This window comes from Manduca sexta, chromosome 19 (assembly GCF_014839805.1).
Source record: "Manduca sexta isolate Smith_Timp_Sample1 chromosome 19, JHU_Msex_v1.0, whole genome shotgun sequence".
Classification (NCBI taxonomy): domain Eukaryota; kingdom Metazoa; phylum Arthropoda; class Insecta; order Lepidoptera; family Sphingidae; genus Manduca; species Manduca sexta.
This window is the reverse complement of record NC_051133.1, coordinates 12743160-12759051: the sequence shown is the minus strand read 5'-3', so window position 1 is coordinate 12759051 and position 15892 is coordinate 12743160. Positions and strand designations below refer to the sequence as shown.

Below are 15892 nucleotides of genomic sequence, written 5' to 3'. Positions count from 1 at the left end.
ATAATTGGGTTAAAGTACCACCACAAAAATCTCAGTTCTTACCTAAATAAACATACCCTTATTTTGCAAAACCCTGTATAAGACACTTTCGAATAAACTTAACGATATATTTTACAATACATTTGATGGTTAACTATGGCAGGTTAACAGCCACTATACTACGGACTGTTACTAACACTTTCCCTTGTCAAATGACCTTATGACTTTCTATAGTGTAGAAAACTGATTGAAAAAGACTCTATAGTTTATAGACTTTTGACAATGCATTGTAATAGAGGTTTGTAAAATAAATAAAATCCTAATTAATCCCCTATATTGAACACTTTGTCGCCAGACGGTAGAACTAACAAACATCCCGCCAGTGCTGACGGCGGTGCAGACGGTGACCCCGGTGCGGGACTTCTTCTCCGCGCAGCAGCTCATCAGCGTGAGTGCGGCGGGACTCTACACTGTGGCCGTGGAGGCCGCCTTCGTGGACGAACAGGGAGAGCTCTGGAACACCGGCCCGAGGACCTCTATTGTCATCAAGGTAAGAGTTAGGTTAGGTTGGGTTGTGATTTTAAAGTAAACGTAATATACGGCATATCGGTTTAGATTCTAGATTAGTTACCTACACGTGAGCTATTTATGTATGGTATGGTAAGTTTTTTTAAATAATTGAGGAGCTAATTGGTTGTTAGAATTCCTCAGTCTAGTTATTTTTATATATACGTATATGTATTATGAATCAAAATTGAGTAGTAAAGTCGGATTAGGGACAATAGAACATTATCTGATCCATTTGTTTTGTTAACAAAATAGGCTGGGTATAACAGTTTTGAATTTGTAGCTATAATAAATGCGAGATGAGTAGTAACAATATTTTTTTTCCAGGCCCACGAAGAACCCACAGCGAAAGGCAACGCGCAAACAACAAGAGGGAGATTTTGAAATAAGAAGAAACATTAGGTTAAGTAGACAAAATGAAATACAATTTTGTAGTGTACTATGCAAATTGGTAGTATAATAATGTAGATAGGAAAATGTAATGCATCAGTTATAAATAACATGAAACAACGCAGCAGGATAGAGGTATTAACAGTAGTAATATCTACAAATGGTGTAATTAGTGACTTCACTAAACATATAAAATAAAATAAATATCGGATGATTGAAAAATCAGCCTTTAAATAGCTTCTCAAAAATAAAATAATGGTAATATTACGAAACACCTGATTTACCATTTCAAGTAAATTGTGACTACAATTAAGTAATGACCTTCTTAATCGAATAATTAAATAGTTTTCAATCTATAATTAAACATTGTACCTACCCAATGTGGGCCCCGTATATTAGTTTATGCATTTATAAGTCGTCAATAATATTACTATCAATAAAAAAATATGAAAAGCTCTATTATATAAGACGTTAAATATTTTATTATTACTTATACGATATTATTACTTATACAATACCGGATAGGAGTTATACCATTATTTCAAAATTCCATACCATTTGATATTTTCATATTACCACCATTATGCTACATACGATATATTTTGCTAAAATGGGCTAGACAGCCTGAAATATTATTTTGTAATCTACCAAAATTGTTTGCCCTGTATTATTTTTAGTTACAGTTTAGCAATAATTTTAAAACAATTGGATCCTCTTTTATCCGGTCCTACCCCAACTCACCCTTTTGTACTTAGACAGTGGATATGGCGGTGCTGGTTTCGGTTTGTGATCGGCAATTAGTTGGTTTGTCGGAAATTTTATTCCAAATCTGTTTTGCAACATGCTTGAAGTGTTTCAAAAGTATAGCTACAAGAACATATAGACATGAAAGAGAAAATAAATATTACTCTAAAAATGACATGCGAATATGTATTTTTTTTTTTAAGAATATTAAATAGAATGCCAAGACTCGAGGGCATAGATCTAGAAATATAATCCTAGAATTAAATATGATATATTTTTATTTTTAAATAATGTAACATTTAACGAACTTCTAGTATGTTCATATCAAGTCGAAAATCTGCAATATTTAATGACTTTATTCTTCCAATATTGCAAATATTTTTGCACAGATATAATTATCACAATATAGTTGAAACTAGATTGTTTAGCTCATTACAGTTAATGACATAAACTCAAATAAGTTTATATTTAATTATTGTAACATAATAAAACATGTCTCTTATCAATGTAATCTCGCAATAAACAAGTAAAAGGACAAAGAGGTTTTTTTTTATCAAACATAGACAAAAATAAATATTATTTTACAAAGACAACAATAGATTACTAATGATATATTGTCCTAAAAATATATAAGAAACTAGCTTCCGCCCGCAGCTTCGCCCGCGTGGATTTCGGGTTTCAAAAATGGAGAAGGTGCTCAATTTGTCGGGATGTTTTTTTAATTTATGGTGGTATGCAGGTGGTCCGATTGTCCGGTTAGGGTCTGATGATGGGATCCTGGTGAAATCGAAGGAACTTTTAACCATTAAGGTTGCACACGAAATGACGGAAGCTTAAAAAATGGAGTAACTTCTCCCGTTTTCCCAGCATTTTCCATCACTGCTATGCTCCTATTAATTGTAGCGTGATGAAAAGTATACTATAACCAGCTCAGGAGTATGAAAAATATTTGTACCAAGTTAAGTTAAAATCCGTCGAGTAGTTTTTGTTTATATAACGGTTATACAGACAGACAGACAAAAATTTTACTAATTGCGTTTTTGGCATCAGTATCGATCCCTAATCACCCCCAGTTATTTTGGAAATATATTTCATGTACAGAATTGACCTCTCTACAGATTTATTATAAGTATAGATATGCAAAAGTAGCTCAAAAATTGTCCATAACGAAAACATGCATTTTAAAGTAAAACAAAAGAAATAATATCGTGAAGCCAACCAAATAACTAATGATATATTAAATTTTGTGACTGTTCAATTTAGTCGGGTCCGCGATATCACTTTTGTTGAGTTTCAGAACGCGACATTACATTATTATATTCTGTGCTCCAACGCATACTGCTTTGATGTTAGGAACACACCTACAATGCTTAGACAACAGTGAACTTTATACAACGGCAATAAAGCTCAAATTGACTCTACGTATTAGTTAGAAAACGTTTGTATGGGAAATAGAAAAATGCTGTTTTGAGGATTTTCCTGGCAATTATTCGAATTTTTCTCACCTTTTAAACCTTCCCTAGACCTCCACGAATAATTCAAGACCAAGATAAGATAAATCCGTTCAGCCGTTCTCGAGTTTTAGCGAGACTAACGAACAGCAATTCATTTTTATATATATAGAAGATTAGTGATTACTCGTGATCCCACTCGCTGTACCAGTGGCGTAGTAAGGTAACCAAGGGTCAAGGTACAAAACAATATGACCCCACGCGATCTCGTAGTGTAACACGCTTAACCGATGCACTGAATTAAGCGGGAGCATAAAGATCACTTGTCAATCGTTAAGATCCAGGGGCTTCGGTCGACTGCACTGCCTAGCTCTACGTATCTACATTCCTATTTCCATAACCGAAATAAGTTACACTGTGGTCCTAGACTATGGCATAACAAACAGCCTATTTTTTTTTATGCAGTCAACACCGGGGGAAACTGCGAATGGTCCTGGAATCCCTTAGCTTAGCGAATGCAGAGTGAGGAGGGAATCTATTGAGGAGGAAAGTGTGGAAGAAGGATAGGAACCCTTTTTTAGGATGGGCGAAGTGGAGAAATAGGGGAAATGTTCGCGATTCCTTATAGACCTCAATGTGTAGTTACAACCAAGAGATATAGACACTGAACTGTGTATACCTCTACCGTTTAGAGCTTAACCGTCTAGAGCCACGGCAAATGTCTGCAATATGAGTGTACATTCGGTAAATTTATTCGAGTGCAGAAGAATTGCTTCGCGAGGGAGGAAGCCTGTTGAGTGTAGCAAATATCAAATCGGACGTGATATAAGATTTATATTCAGTATATTTATTTCGCATTTGATATGACTACAGAATTAGTGGCAAAAGGATTTTGTGTTCCTTTTCTTGTAGTTTAATATCCGGCATGAGTTAAGTGGATGATTGTCATAACAAAGATATAGACGTCACTCACCGTACAAACATATTGAAGTAACTAGCTAATGCTCGTGTCTTCGTCTGTGTATATTGTGATTTTATGGAAAATCTATTTTTTCGGACGCAAGGTTCTGAATACAGCTCAGAATATATTTGATTTTATATAGTTTTGTATTTGACGAGGCATTCAAAGTTCTCTTGTTTTACTCCCATTGGAAATTGGGCGAAAAAAATATTTACATGGCACATATTCATTTTCACAGTCCCAGACATGTTCCTACGTCAACATGCTTCCTTATTAAATTGCATCAAAATTGATTAAGCAATTTATAAATATCAATATTTTATAAAATTTCATTCATATTTTATCCTCTTGAGACGAATAAAATTATATCCGTACTCCGCCCCCGATATTCATAAAAATTGGTTCAACCGTTTAACCGCGAATACTTGCATCAAACACACAGACTCACTATCGCATTAACAATATTTACGTGGATGTGGATTGTAGTGTAGCCTAATGACCAACAATCAGCGCCATCGACGATAACACCTCTATCTGGCTGATAAGCGATACACCTGCGCAGTACCACGCCGGCCCGCGCCAACAATGCACATCATAATAATATTCTACCTCATATACAAAGTTAATACCCTATCAGTGTGTGACAGTGTGTGTGTTTGTAAATACAACAACCAAATAAGCGACGACTATCAAGGCGAGACCGTCGATTGCTCGTATAATGTCGGCATTTTTCATAATAATGTCAGTCTTCCGAATAAAGTGCACTCCTTGGATTTATCGTTCAGCAATCTGTCGCGCATCGAGTCCACGGCCGTGCTGCGTTCGGAAACAATGCGCGAGTTAATTTTAAACAACAATGCCATAACCGATATCGCTCCAGATTCGTTTTCTTTGCCCGAGTTGAGGAAAATCGATTTGAGTTATAACAGCTTGGAATTTATCGATAAGGAAACGTTCAAAAACTTAAAGAAGTTGCAGTATTTGAATTTGGCGAATAATAAGTTTACAACGTTTGAGAAGTTAACGTTTCATTATTTGAGTAATTTGAATGAGATAATCTTGGACGGGAATCGGATTGGACCGAGTCTGGAAGAGGTAAATTTGTTCGACCGAAGCGGGTTTGGACTGACGCAGAAGGTGCAAACGATAAGCATAAGTAGAGTAGGTTTAAACATAGTTCCAGATAATTTCTTCGTCGACGCGTATGATCTCAGAAAACTTGTGATCTCAGGCAATAAGATAACTGATATTTTCGAAATTCCATTCACATTGGAATACTTGGATTTATCTGATAACCCTATACAAGAAATATCAAGCGAAGATTTTGCAGATTTACCAGCTCTAAGAGTTCTCAAACTAAACAATGTATCCATAAGAGAAGTACCTGAGTATGTCTTCGAACCATTACATGCTTTAAGAAATTTGGAGTTAGAGAGAAATAAGAATTTAACTGTGTTTGATAAGCTAGCTTTTGGAAGGGACGTTCTTCAAGATCCTGATGATTTTCTCCTTGAAAGACTGTCCATAAAAGGATCCAGAATAAAGAAACTGGATAAAGATCTGCTGGATCCCCTTGGACAACTGATCCAGCTGGATCTCCAGGGTAATCCGTGGATATGCGACTGTGACTTGGTTTGGCTAAAAGAACTGCAAATAACAGAACAATACTACGAACATTTGAGGTGAGTGACTTCAAAAACCTAAACTGTAGCACAAACAATTTCTCTGATCATCAAAGTTTATTGTCGTTTTTAATTAGTTGCTTTACTTCTCTTATTACACTTGAGTCTATATAAAAACCTTCAAAGGGGCTTTAAAAATTTACAATATGTTGTCAGCGAACCTAAGTTTATTTATAAACAATCCTTTCTCGCATTTCAAACCCACATCATTATAACACAATCACGCCTTTTTTCTGCCCCTTATACGGCACATTAAGGCATCGCGTCTTCTCTGAAACAAAGGAATATCAAGGCTATGCCATTGACTTTATCTACTGTACAAATATTAGTCACAGCCAAACAAAGCTGCCTGGGCGTTAATCGAAGAGTTATCGGTGTAATCCGATCGCGTCATGTCCAATAATGATGCATAGATCGTGATCTAGTCATTTGCTTAGATCGTTGCATAGAACAAATTGTTTATTACCTTTGTGTAATGGCAACGTGAAGCTATGAAAATTGTTAATTTCAGTTCTATAGTCTTGGAATCTAATTCGAGTTTAGGGGGCCTGCCTAAAATAATAGGCATTTTGTCCAAAAAAGAATTTCGATAACGATGTAGGTACACATTGTAGGAGAAAATGGTTAGTAAAATATATTACAGACACACAAACTATAAGAAATTATTGTAAAAGAAATCAATAGTGTCGTTATGCATTAACTACTCATACTCTTTCTTATAAACGTTGTTTTTTTTTTATTGATATAATGTTTGCCGACTTCAAATGGGACTGGGCGCTCTGTATATCTACGGGGCTCTCGACTGTAGTTCAAAAACCCTTATGCTAATCTGCGGCTGATATAAATACTTTGTAATTTTTTTTTAATATCCAAAGTTTGGTACTAATTTAATTTATTAAATTTTTTTTCAGGTGTTTCACACCAAAACCGCTATACAACGCTCGTATCTTCGATTTAGATGCGAAGTACTTCACCTGCGGCGCCAAGAAGCGACATGTCGGGGGAATCCTTGCTATAGTTTCTTTCTGTCTTATACTCGCCACTCTTGCAATATGGATATTCCTGTTCTTACCAAAATATATATCTAGAGGGAACGTGATACAGCAAATGTACACCCCTTCTACAGCATACAGTATATTGCCTATGTCTGCGACTGTACACGATTATAGAAGTTAATGCAAGGGATTTGTCTATTTTTATGGTAGCAGTGTGGTATTATGCTCTTATATGAAGCAAATTTAAACCTTGGAAATCTAGGGAAATGAGGCTTACATCCATTTCCAAAGATGAATTCAGTGCAGTGTGACTTGGTTTTTAACTTAACATTTCGTTATTCGGTTGGTAGTATAAGTAGGAAAATGTCATGACAGGGCTATACTTTGTTAAATATTTATAAATAAAATATGTTGCCATCATAGAATGATGGAAGAAAATAAATTGTTTTTTATATATTATTATTCTTTTATTTTACTTTCCTAGAGGAAATATACGAAACTCATATCTCGTGAAAGTTTTAGCCATTCCGCAATCCCAATTCCTAAAAACAACTTTTGCACAGTGAGAAACATCAAAATTTGGTTCCCTATTTGCATTTAGTCACCCTAGTACTTTTGAAAGAAAAAAATAATTTTATAAAAGCTCTGAATAAAATATATTGCAAGCCGTTGAACAATGAACATACTCACGTTTTATGCGATCCTCGTTTTTCAACCCATTTTATAATTGTTATGACCATGTTAGATTACCTTATTACTCTGAATATTACTGCTCTGAGTATTACTTCCTTTTGTGCTACGCTGAACGATATGGCAATAAATGCGTGTGCGCGTTACTATCGCATTGATAATATAAGTAAAAAAATATATTAATATACGATTTTAATCTAAGCGTTTAAGTTAGGAATTCGTGAGTGGGAATTTCTTTCTTTACAATATACATAGGTATTAAGATAAAAACATTTCAAAATTCACATTATATATTTAAAAAATACAAAGTGTACAAATCATTATACAATGAATACAATGTTGTGCATAATTGATTTACTATGAGGCGTTTGTTTTGTGCTTCTGACAATACGTCAAATTGAACAATTTACATTTATTTTAAGTCAGTCAAGTTTATGTGTTTAGATAACAAAAAAGTATTAGTTTTGAATTAACTGTAATAATTGTTACATACACATTTTTAAAACAATCGGCAAGAGGTTACGCAGCAACGACTTAGGGCCCGGCCACAAGCGCGGCGAGACTGGAGGCGCGATGTGCGGCGCGGCGTACGACGCGGTTTGCGATGGTATGCCACAGCTCGACTAGTTGCGACCACGGACGTATTTATAATTTTTAAAAATGGTGCCATCAAAAGTGGCTGTCAGTTCTATCAAGTATTTTAATAAATTGTTCAATATTCATTATGAATTCACTACGAACTCGCGATAAAAACAAAATATTTTGTTTCCTTGTTTGTCGAACTCTGCCGCGCGCGCCGCTGTGGAGCTGTGGCCTAGTTTTTAGGGGGTCCCGGGTCCCCATAATACACCACTGTATTAATAAAAATATGTAACGGCAAGATGAATTCTTATTTACATAAAAATATCGTAAATTTCATGAATTACGACACCTTATAGAGCTACTATAAAATTTATCAAACAGGACGCGTTTCGTCTTTTTTTATTAATTCAAAACTAACAGCTTTATATATTAATTCAAACACATAAATAATAGTTTAACTTACACCGCGTTACATCTCATTACTAAAGATATTCGACCAAAACTATTCAGTAAAATAAATATACGCCAAAAAGACAGCCATGATACCAATTTAAGATGCAAGTATTTTGTGTGAATTAGGAAATACTGATAACTTTCGATGCCACAATCATCATCATCATCAATCGCAGGATGTCCACTGCTGAACATGAGCCTCCACTAATATTTCCAGATCGACCTATTGGAAAAGGCCCGCATTCAGAGACCCCTTGCGACTTTTATGAAGTCATCTGTCCACCTCGCGGGTGGACATCCGACGCTGCGCTTGCCAGGTCGTAATGCCACAATGCGTAATCCCAAATTTTTTGCAAAATGCTTGATTTTCGCGGCAAATATTTTACATTCGGCTCTTGAGTAACGCGGTATAACTTCACTTGTAATTATCTGACAATCGTCATCTCTTCTACACAATCTCGTTCAAACCTAATCCAATCAGTAATACGATTCACATTTAATTGTTTTGTTTCGCTTACATTTACATTTTCTTACACTTTATATCTAAGCAGGCACAAGCATCTTACAAAGGCTATTTTTAAACACGTGTTGCTCGCCAGGGCCCTAATGAGAAGTATATTTTGGGCGCCAATTATTTTAAATTTATAATGTCGATTACTTTTAGTTCATTAGTAATTTGCGATATAAACACCCATGATTAATGTTTATTTTTATAAAAAAATACAAACAATTTTTTATTAGGACCCAGTAACATTAACAATCCGTGACTTGATCATTTTTACATCCAATACGCGAAGCCAATACAAATTTTGATCTTATGATATGTTACAACTATGGTTTTAAGCAGTCTTTGGTCAGATTAGCAAAAAATTTATTTTTATATAATTTCGAAAATTGATTCTGTAATTATTCTGAGCACAACCTTACATAACTTACATGGAAATGTGTAAAGATATCAAAAATGTCATGAAAAGCAGTCTTAAATATGTCAGCATAAACATTCAGGCTTTTCATTTACAAAATGCTCAAGTCTTTAAAAGATAAAATTAGTTCTAAAAAATACACAAAATCATCTCTTGAAAACAGCTGGGGGATTGGCACCCCAAAAACGCCTAAATACTGTACTTACTGTACATTAATAAGGCATTGTTTTTTGTAAATGTATTCAGAGTATTAAATCACAGAAACATCTGTCTGTATGTTGCACTGCAACAGTATGGAATATTTAATAAATATCAAAAACTAACCTATGATATGACTGTTAAACTATTAAAGATATATTTGAGATGCATACTAGTTGTCACAGATTACGTTTAAAAACACAGTAATGGAATAATACAAATGGAATTTATTACTCCGACGCGGAGTGGAAATCACATTAAAAATTTGTTTTAAATCAACAAATTATACTAAAATAATAGTATTTTACGAAACAGTCGGAAATGTTAAGGAGCAAAAAGATCTTGAGACCCATAATAAAATTTAATAAATAATAATAATCGCCCTAATTGACATTTCATTTTAAATCCAGACGAATTTCAGTGAAAACTTATAAAATAAAACAATATGAGTATAAACAAAATAACAACAGCCATACTTTAGCGCTCATTTCAATATAAGGGCGTAGATTTCTTTCTAACTCAATATAACGTTATGAAAGATATCTTAGCTCGTAAATAAAAAGTCATGTGAAACTAAAATTTCTGTCTGCCAAAATTCCTATTTTAAGACCTAACTCTGATCGCTCTTTAACATTTCTTTCCAAATTGGTCCTAATAACTTAAATCCTAAATCATGTGATGAACACATTTGAAATGTATGACACAAAATGTACAATTATAAATTAAACTAAAATTATATTGTAAATTACACAATGCCCGCTGAATTGAGAGCAAACCCCATCTACAAACCGCTATGACCAATACAGCTATTATCATTTATACATGGGCTCGGTATACGCCGAAAGGGGCCTTGACCCCTAACAATTAAATATTATAAAAGTTTCAAACCTTAAAACATTATATTTCCATACGAAATAGTTCATCTCATAGCTCTATTGATTTCACGGTAAGAGACAGAGATGATGGGCATTGTTCTTTTAAATGCAGTCTAGTCTTTACAGAATATGTCAAAATTTGAGCTTAAAACTTAATCGAGATTCTCAAACTGAGATTGCACACTTTAATCCCTTAATAAAACCATTTTATTTTACATTTTATGTTTGTTATAGAGAGAAATTTGAATGCAGAAACAAGTTGGTGATGGTTATTTGTCTCTAATATAATTTTACAAAATTAACTTATTTATTAAAATGAGTAAATTTTCTAATAATCTCCTAAGAAAGCTAGCGTCTGTACTGCGCTACAATTTATTAAACTACATTAGAATAGACAGCAATGGTCAGGCATTAGACACTAAAATAAATAAATGGGTGACTGACTTTTACCGCTGCATGTTAGCATATCAAAGGTGCATGAAGCTTATTTGACATTATCTTTCTTTTGAATTTCAAAAAATATCCCAACCTACACAGGCCTGAACATGCAAATACTTTTTCATTAGTATCAGTATCTATAAGAAAGGTTGGTCCCACCCAAAAATGTACCCAAATTTTTAACCCAAAAATGTTGTAAAATTTTTCTTTGATTCAATATGAACTACCTTTCGAGAATTGACAGGCCCCGAAGATCTTTTAATATGATGCCATTCACCTTCTCCAAACAAATTCCCCGAATACAACTCTCCCAATGCCCGACTTTTGCTGACCAAACTAAAACCACTCCGTATGTCATACCAGCCTGTCATCATCGTCATTCTCCCAATATTCTTCCTGTCAAACGGACGTCTCTGAGTTAAGCCTTAGAACAAACCTGTTGCTCTTGGGGTCTACTACTTCTTCCGACAAGCTGAACTTGGGAAGTTGTTTTATTGTACATATTAGTGAAATGTCGCCTTGGCCTCAGTTGGAAAACTCGATGTTGTCTGCCAGTGGACGGGCAAGTAGCTCGTCGGAGATAAGCGACCACCGCTGGATGGGCCGGGTTTCTTGGTCAGCGGAGAGGACTGGTCCTTCCACGAGGAATGGTTCAAGAAACGCGCGCGGTGATGCGTCTTGCGATAGACAGCGGCCGAGATGTGCTAGCACCTGGAAATGATATTATGGTATGGTATGCTTTTTTTTATCCATTGTGACCAGTATCAGTAGTCCATACAAATTACTTATAAATGGCAAAAGTAATATATAATATGCTCACCGAGTCCGCGGAATGTCTAGGTTGTTGCTGCGTGGGCGCGCAGGTACTTCTGCAGCGCGCGCGCCAACGATGGAAACACAGCTTGTGCTGCTTCCCGAGGACCTAAGGCACCACCTGGAAAATCATGAATATTACAAATAGTAATAACTTTTATGATGACCTCAATTTTCTAGGTTCTACTAATCACATTTTTCAATTTCTCAAAATTGACGATTTTGTCATCAGCACAATTAGAGCATAACAGGTTATAATATTTCTAAAACCTAGTGTACATTTTAGAGCATAAAGACTCTACCATCCCGACCATTATGCGTTGGATACGCGCACGCGGCGGACATGCGCGAAGGCGTCTTCGGCGGCGCTGAGAAGCCGCGCGCGACGCTTGCGCATCGCGCTTCTCGCGCTCCGCCTCCTCGTAGTAGCGCTCGTTGTGTTGCCGAGCCAGAGTCGCGCCGCCGCCCAGCGCTGCCCGTACACGAACCAGTCGTCGACCTGACAACAATTACATGTTTAGCCGATAGCTTATGCCATGGGAGGGGAAACATAAGTTAAACATTTTTAACTAACTGGCACTACATACAATTGAATAATCATAAAAATCACATTATAAATAAAAATAAAAACGCCATAAACACTACATGCGTTCACACTATTAATAAAGGCGATGTACGCGGATTGTTGTCACGTCTTATACACGTGACGTGGTCGGAATAGTAATGGGGCCTTAAAAATATAACTATTCCAAGAAAGATTCATGTTAAGATTGCGTGTTAACTACGATTATATTATCGTCGGAATATTTAATGAAACAGTCCAGATGCTGATGGAAGAATAATACATTATGTATGTAAACTACAATATACCAATCAGTCCATAATATGTATAGTGCAATATCTGTCAGGGTTTTTGTTCTGACTTGTGACACTAGAGCATATTTCTACACCCGTTAAGTAAAGGTAACAAATCTTTGTAAATGTGTGGACACAACCTCTTTAGTTTCATAATAATTATAATTAAAATACAAAATTGCAATAACCATCTTGTGAAACATAAATAATTGTCAGGCTAAGATAAATGGTAGAAACTAACATCAAACCTCAGATGCCTTTAATTAGTAAGAAAAGACTTACCTAGCCTGTCCTGGGGGTCCATTGGTATTAGATCCGTCAACTTCATAGAACTTAATACTTGACTGAGCTTTCCGCTGACTCTTGGATATCGGTATCTTCTCCAAATATGGATTGTATATTGGAAACTCTGTGTAATACTTCTGTAACACCCACACAGCTGCCCTTTGTATACTCAACTGTCCTATTGCATAGGACCTGCTTTCTCCATCGGGACTCCGGACAATTTTTATATAATATACAGGCTCCAGATGCCTTATTTCCATTAATATTACTGCTATATAATGTATGAAAAGCAATGTGTCTGAGAAACTTGACACATATGACACCAAAGAGTTGTAATCTGTTGCTTCATCACCAACTGCCAGAGCTTTTCGTTGCCTCTGTTATTTGAACTATATAGAAAAGCCAATATGAGAATATGCACACAGCTAAAATGACTAATGTAACTGCTCTGAAGACAAATATTCTTGGTAATATTGCATTCCGTGGCCTTATAAATACAGCCCAAACTCCAATTGCCAATAAAACTAATTTAAAAGCTAATGAAAGCAAGATTCCTTTACATTCTGCTGCACAGGCTAGGAGCTGCATCCTCTGACTGGGCTGTATTGCTATGTTATCAGTGAATCCGGGGAAAAATCCTATTTTGGGCAGCACCACCATAGCCAGAGGGCTTACGAAAGACACAAACGACAGCCCAAGTGCTATTGTTGATCCAAAGTATCTGGAGCAAACAAATCCCAGGCCACTGTCTGATTCCACGGGCCAGTTACTAACATCTTCCATTGACTGGGAGCCTTCAGAGGTGTTTCCGGTGACTGCAGTTGTGTTTTCACCCCAGTTTTCATCCTGTGGGAGTATTTGTACTTCAATAACCTCCTGTCCATCCCGGCCCATATCTGGATTGATATTGACACTGGTTTGGAATGGTGCCATTGTGTTATCGCCACCTTCTTTCCTTTGAGACTTTGTACTCCTGCAGAATTGATAGTGAATACATTAATAATTAAATTTACAGGTTTCAGCAATGCCCAATTTAATTTAATGACAAACAGTACATATAAGAAAATTTTGTAGTCAAAATGTCCCAAGAGTAATCCAATCAGATCTGAGAAATTATTATTATTGATTGCAACTTGAAACTGGCAATGGCTTGCCCTAGATATGCTTCATTTAATACTTTCTCTATAATTTCTGTATTTGTATCTACAAAAAAATGTTATTTAAATGCCATCATTTTTTGTATTCTGAAAAGCAAATTTACAATTCTTTCTTAATTAAAATGACAGTTAAACCAGTTTTAATGACAAATATTTTTCTTCCTCACCCCAAGTTATAAGGTAAGTGCTCACATAACATTCTCCCCTTTATAATACATCATTGGCAGAATGAGGATCAGTAAATTGATTATTTTATGCTTACACACCAACCAAGAGAAATTGTACCAACTGTAGTTTTTATTTACATAATATGATTATTTAATTATTTTATGACAGTGAACAGTTATAATTCTAGTAGTAAATTTATTTTGGTAAACTCTTGCTCAAATATATGCAAACTTTATATAAAATAAATGAGCTAATGTATGTACATTTAAATGTGTTCGATTTAAATTGAGTACTTATCTAAACTGATGTGGAGAAGGGATATTTTTAAAGGGTATCTAATAGGTACTAATATGTACATCCATGGTACCAATGTAGAAAGTAAACAGGAACAAAACAATATTGTGCATAAAATAAACAATCAGAGTAATTAATCTCCAACGGTCACCAGTAAAGTAAACATACCGGGTGCTTCTATGCGTGTGTCGGTGACGAGAGCTGCGGCGTGACCGACTACTCAGCTCCGATCTCACAGACTCCGTCTCCATGATCCCGTCTCCTGATATATTCTGCGAGGAACCTTTTCCTTCGATTCACCCATCAGCACACTCCCGGATTAACCCAAAACCTCCCATTAAATATAGGTAATCACTGGCAATTATGCCCGCAGTCACGGCATCTGAACACGCAATAACCACGCCACTGTTCCGCTTTTTACACAGAAAACGAAAAATTTATTTACAAAAACACAACATTTGGACTATCTTTTTTCTGGTTTTTGTATATTTTAACAATAAAGCATTGTCATATTTGATAAAAATGTATAAATTCCAATAGGAGCGTCTTTACGAATGTCGATCAAACGGATTCATGTTAAAATCAGAGACCAATAAACTAGAGTTAAAATACCCAGTGATCTACAAAAACGCCTTTTGACTTAATCAAATATCTGTTATCTCGTTCTTTCTTCAACGCGTTAGTATAGCACAACCTTTCTATCTCGCTTTTACATGTGACTTCTTTATTTTGCTGGCTTTCATTTTTTTTATTATGCGTTCAGAAATTTGATTCCATTAAATTATTACCAAATTCTTTTTTTACATTTTATTTTCCATAATAAACATATAATAAATTAGGGGAAGTTTATATTTATCAAATAATGCGTTTGAATAACAAAAATATTTAACATTATTCAGTTTTACGTATAATAAACTAAAATGGATTGGCGGTGATTTCAAAAATATAGCACAAGTGATTACACGAAATGATAAAAGATAAGATAACACACCCATACCACACTGATAACCCATTCACTAATCATTAGTTACGAACATGAAGTTATTGTTTATTTAAAAATAATGGAAAATCCTAGAGTCCCCGATACCAACCAAGTAGAAAGAGGCGACAACAGAGTAGAAGACCTACACCTTGACAGGGTTGTAGCTTCGCAGCCGGAAATCGGTCCTACGCCCCCTGACGGCGGGTATGGGTGGCTTATTGTAGTGACCGCGGTCATTTATCACATCACAGTACCAGCTCTGTTATCACTATATGGGTTGATTATTCTGAAAGGTATCCGAGAAGAAGACCATGAAGAAAATGAGCTGATGAGACTATGGGACGTCGACATCGCCCTGGTGCCAGTGATCATGGTTGTCATAAGGCTGCTGTTGGAATCGTGGTGCCGTG

At 35.6% G+C, this 15892-nt stretch overlaps 1 protein-coding gene, 1 long non-coding RNA gene and 1 pseudogene across 2 annotated transcripts; 2 read left to right on the top strand and 1 right to left on the bottom strand.

Moving 5' to 3' along the window:
* Positions 1-332: 332 nt before the first annotated feature.
* On the top strand, positions 333-2219 carry LOC119189858. Its single transcript, XR_005112637.1, has 2 exons — positions 333-529; positions 874-2219. It is a non-coding gene; the product is annotated as an uncharacterized LOC119189858 (long non-coding RNA).
* Positions 2220-4598: 2379 nt separating this feature from the next.
* Positions 4599-7228, top strand: LOC115442051 (leucine-rich repeat-containing protein 70). The gene is made up of 2 exons (XM_030167010.2): positions 4599-5774; positions 6686-7228. The coding sequence occupies exons 1-2, from the start codon at positions 4678-4680 to the stop codon at positions 6948-6950; spliced, it is 1362 nt and encodes a 453-aa protein (XP_030022870.2). The 5' UTR covers positions 4599-4677; the 3' UTR covers positions 6951-7228.
* Positions 7229-8269: 1041 nt separating this feature from the next.
* On the bottom strand, positions 8270-15240 carry LOC119189797 (annotated as a pseudogene).
* Between the last annotated feature and the right edge of the window lie 652 nt (positions 15241-15892).

Bases quoted from the DNA above. Each gene is read 5' to 3' on its own strand.
- LOC115442051 (XM_030167010.2), top strand. From the start codon at position 4,678: ATGCACATCATAATAATATTCTACCTCATATACAAAGTTAATACCCTA. The intron at 5,775-6,685 runs GTGAGTGACTTC...ATTTTTTTTCAG, and splicing joins CAATACTACGAACATTTGAG to GTGTTTCACACCAAAACCGC.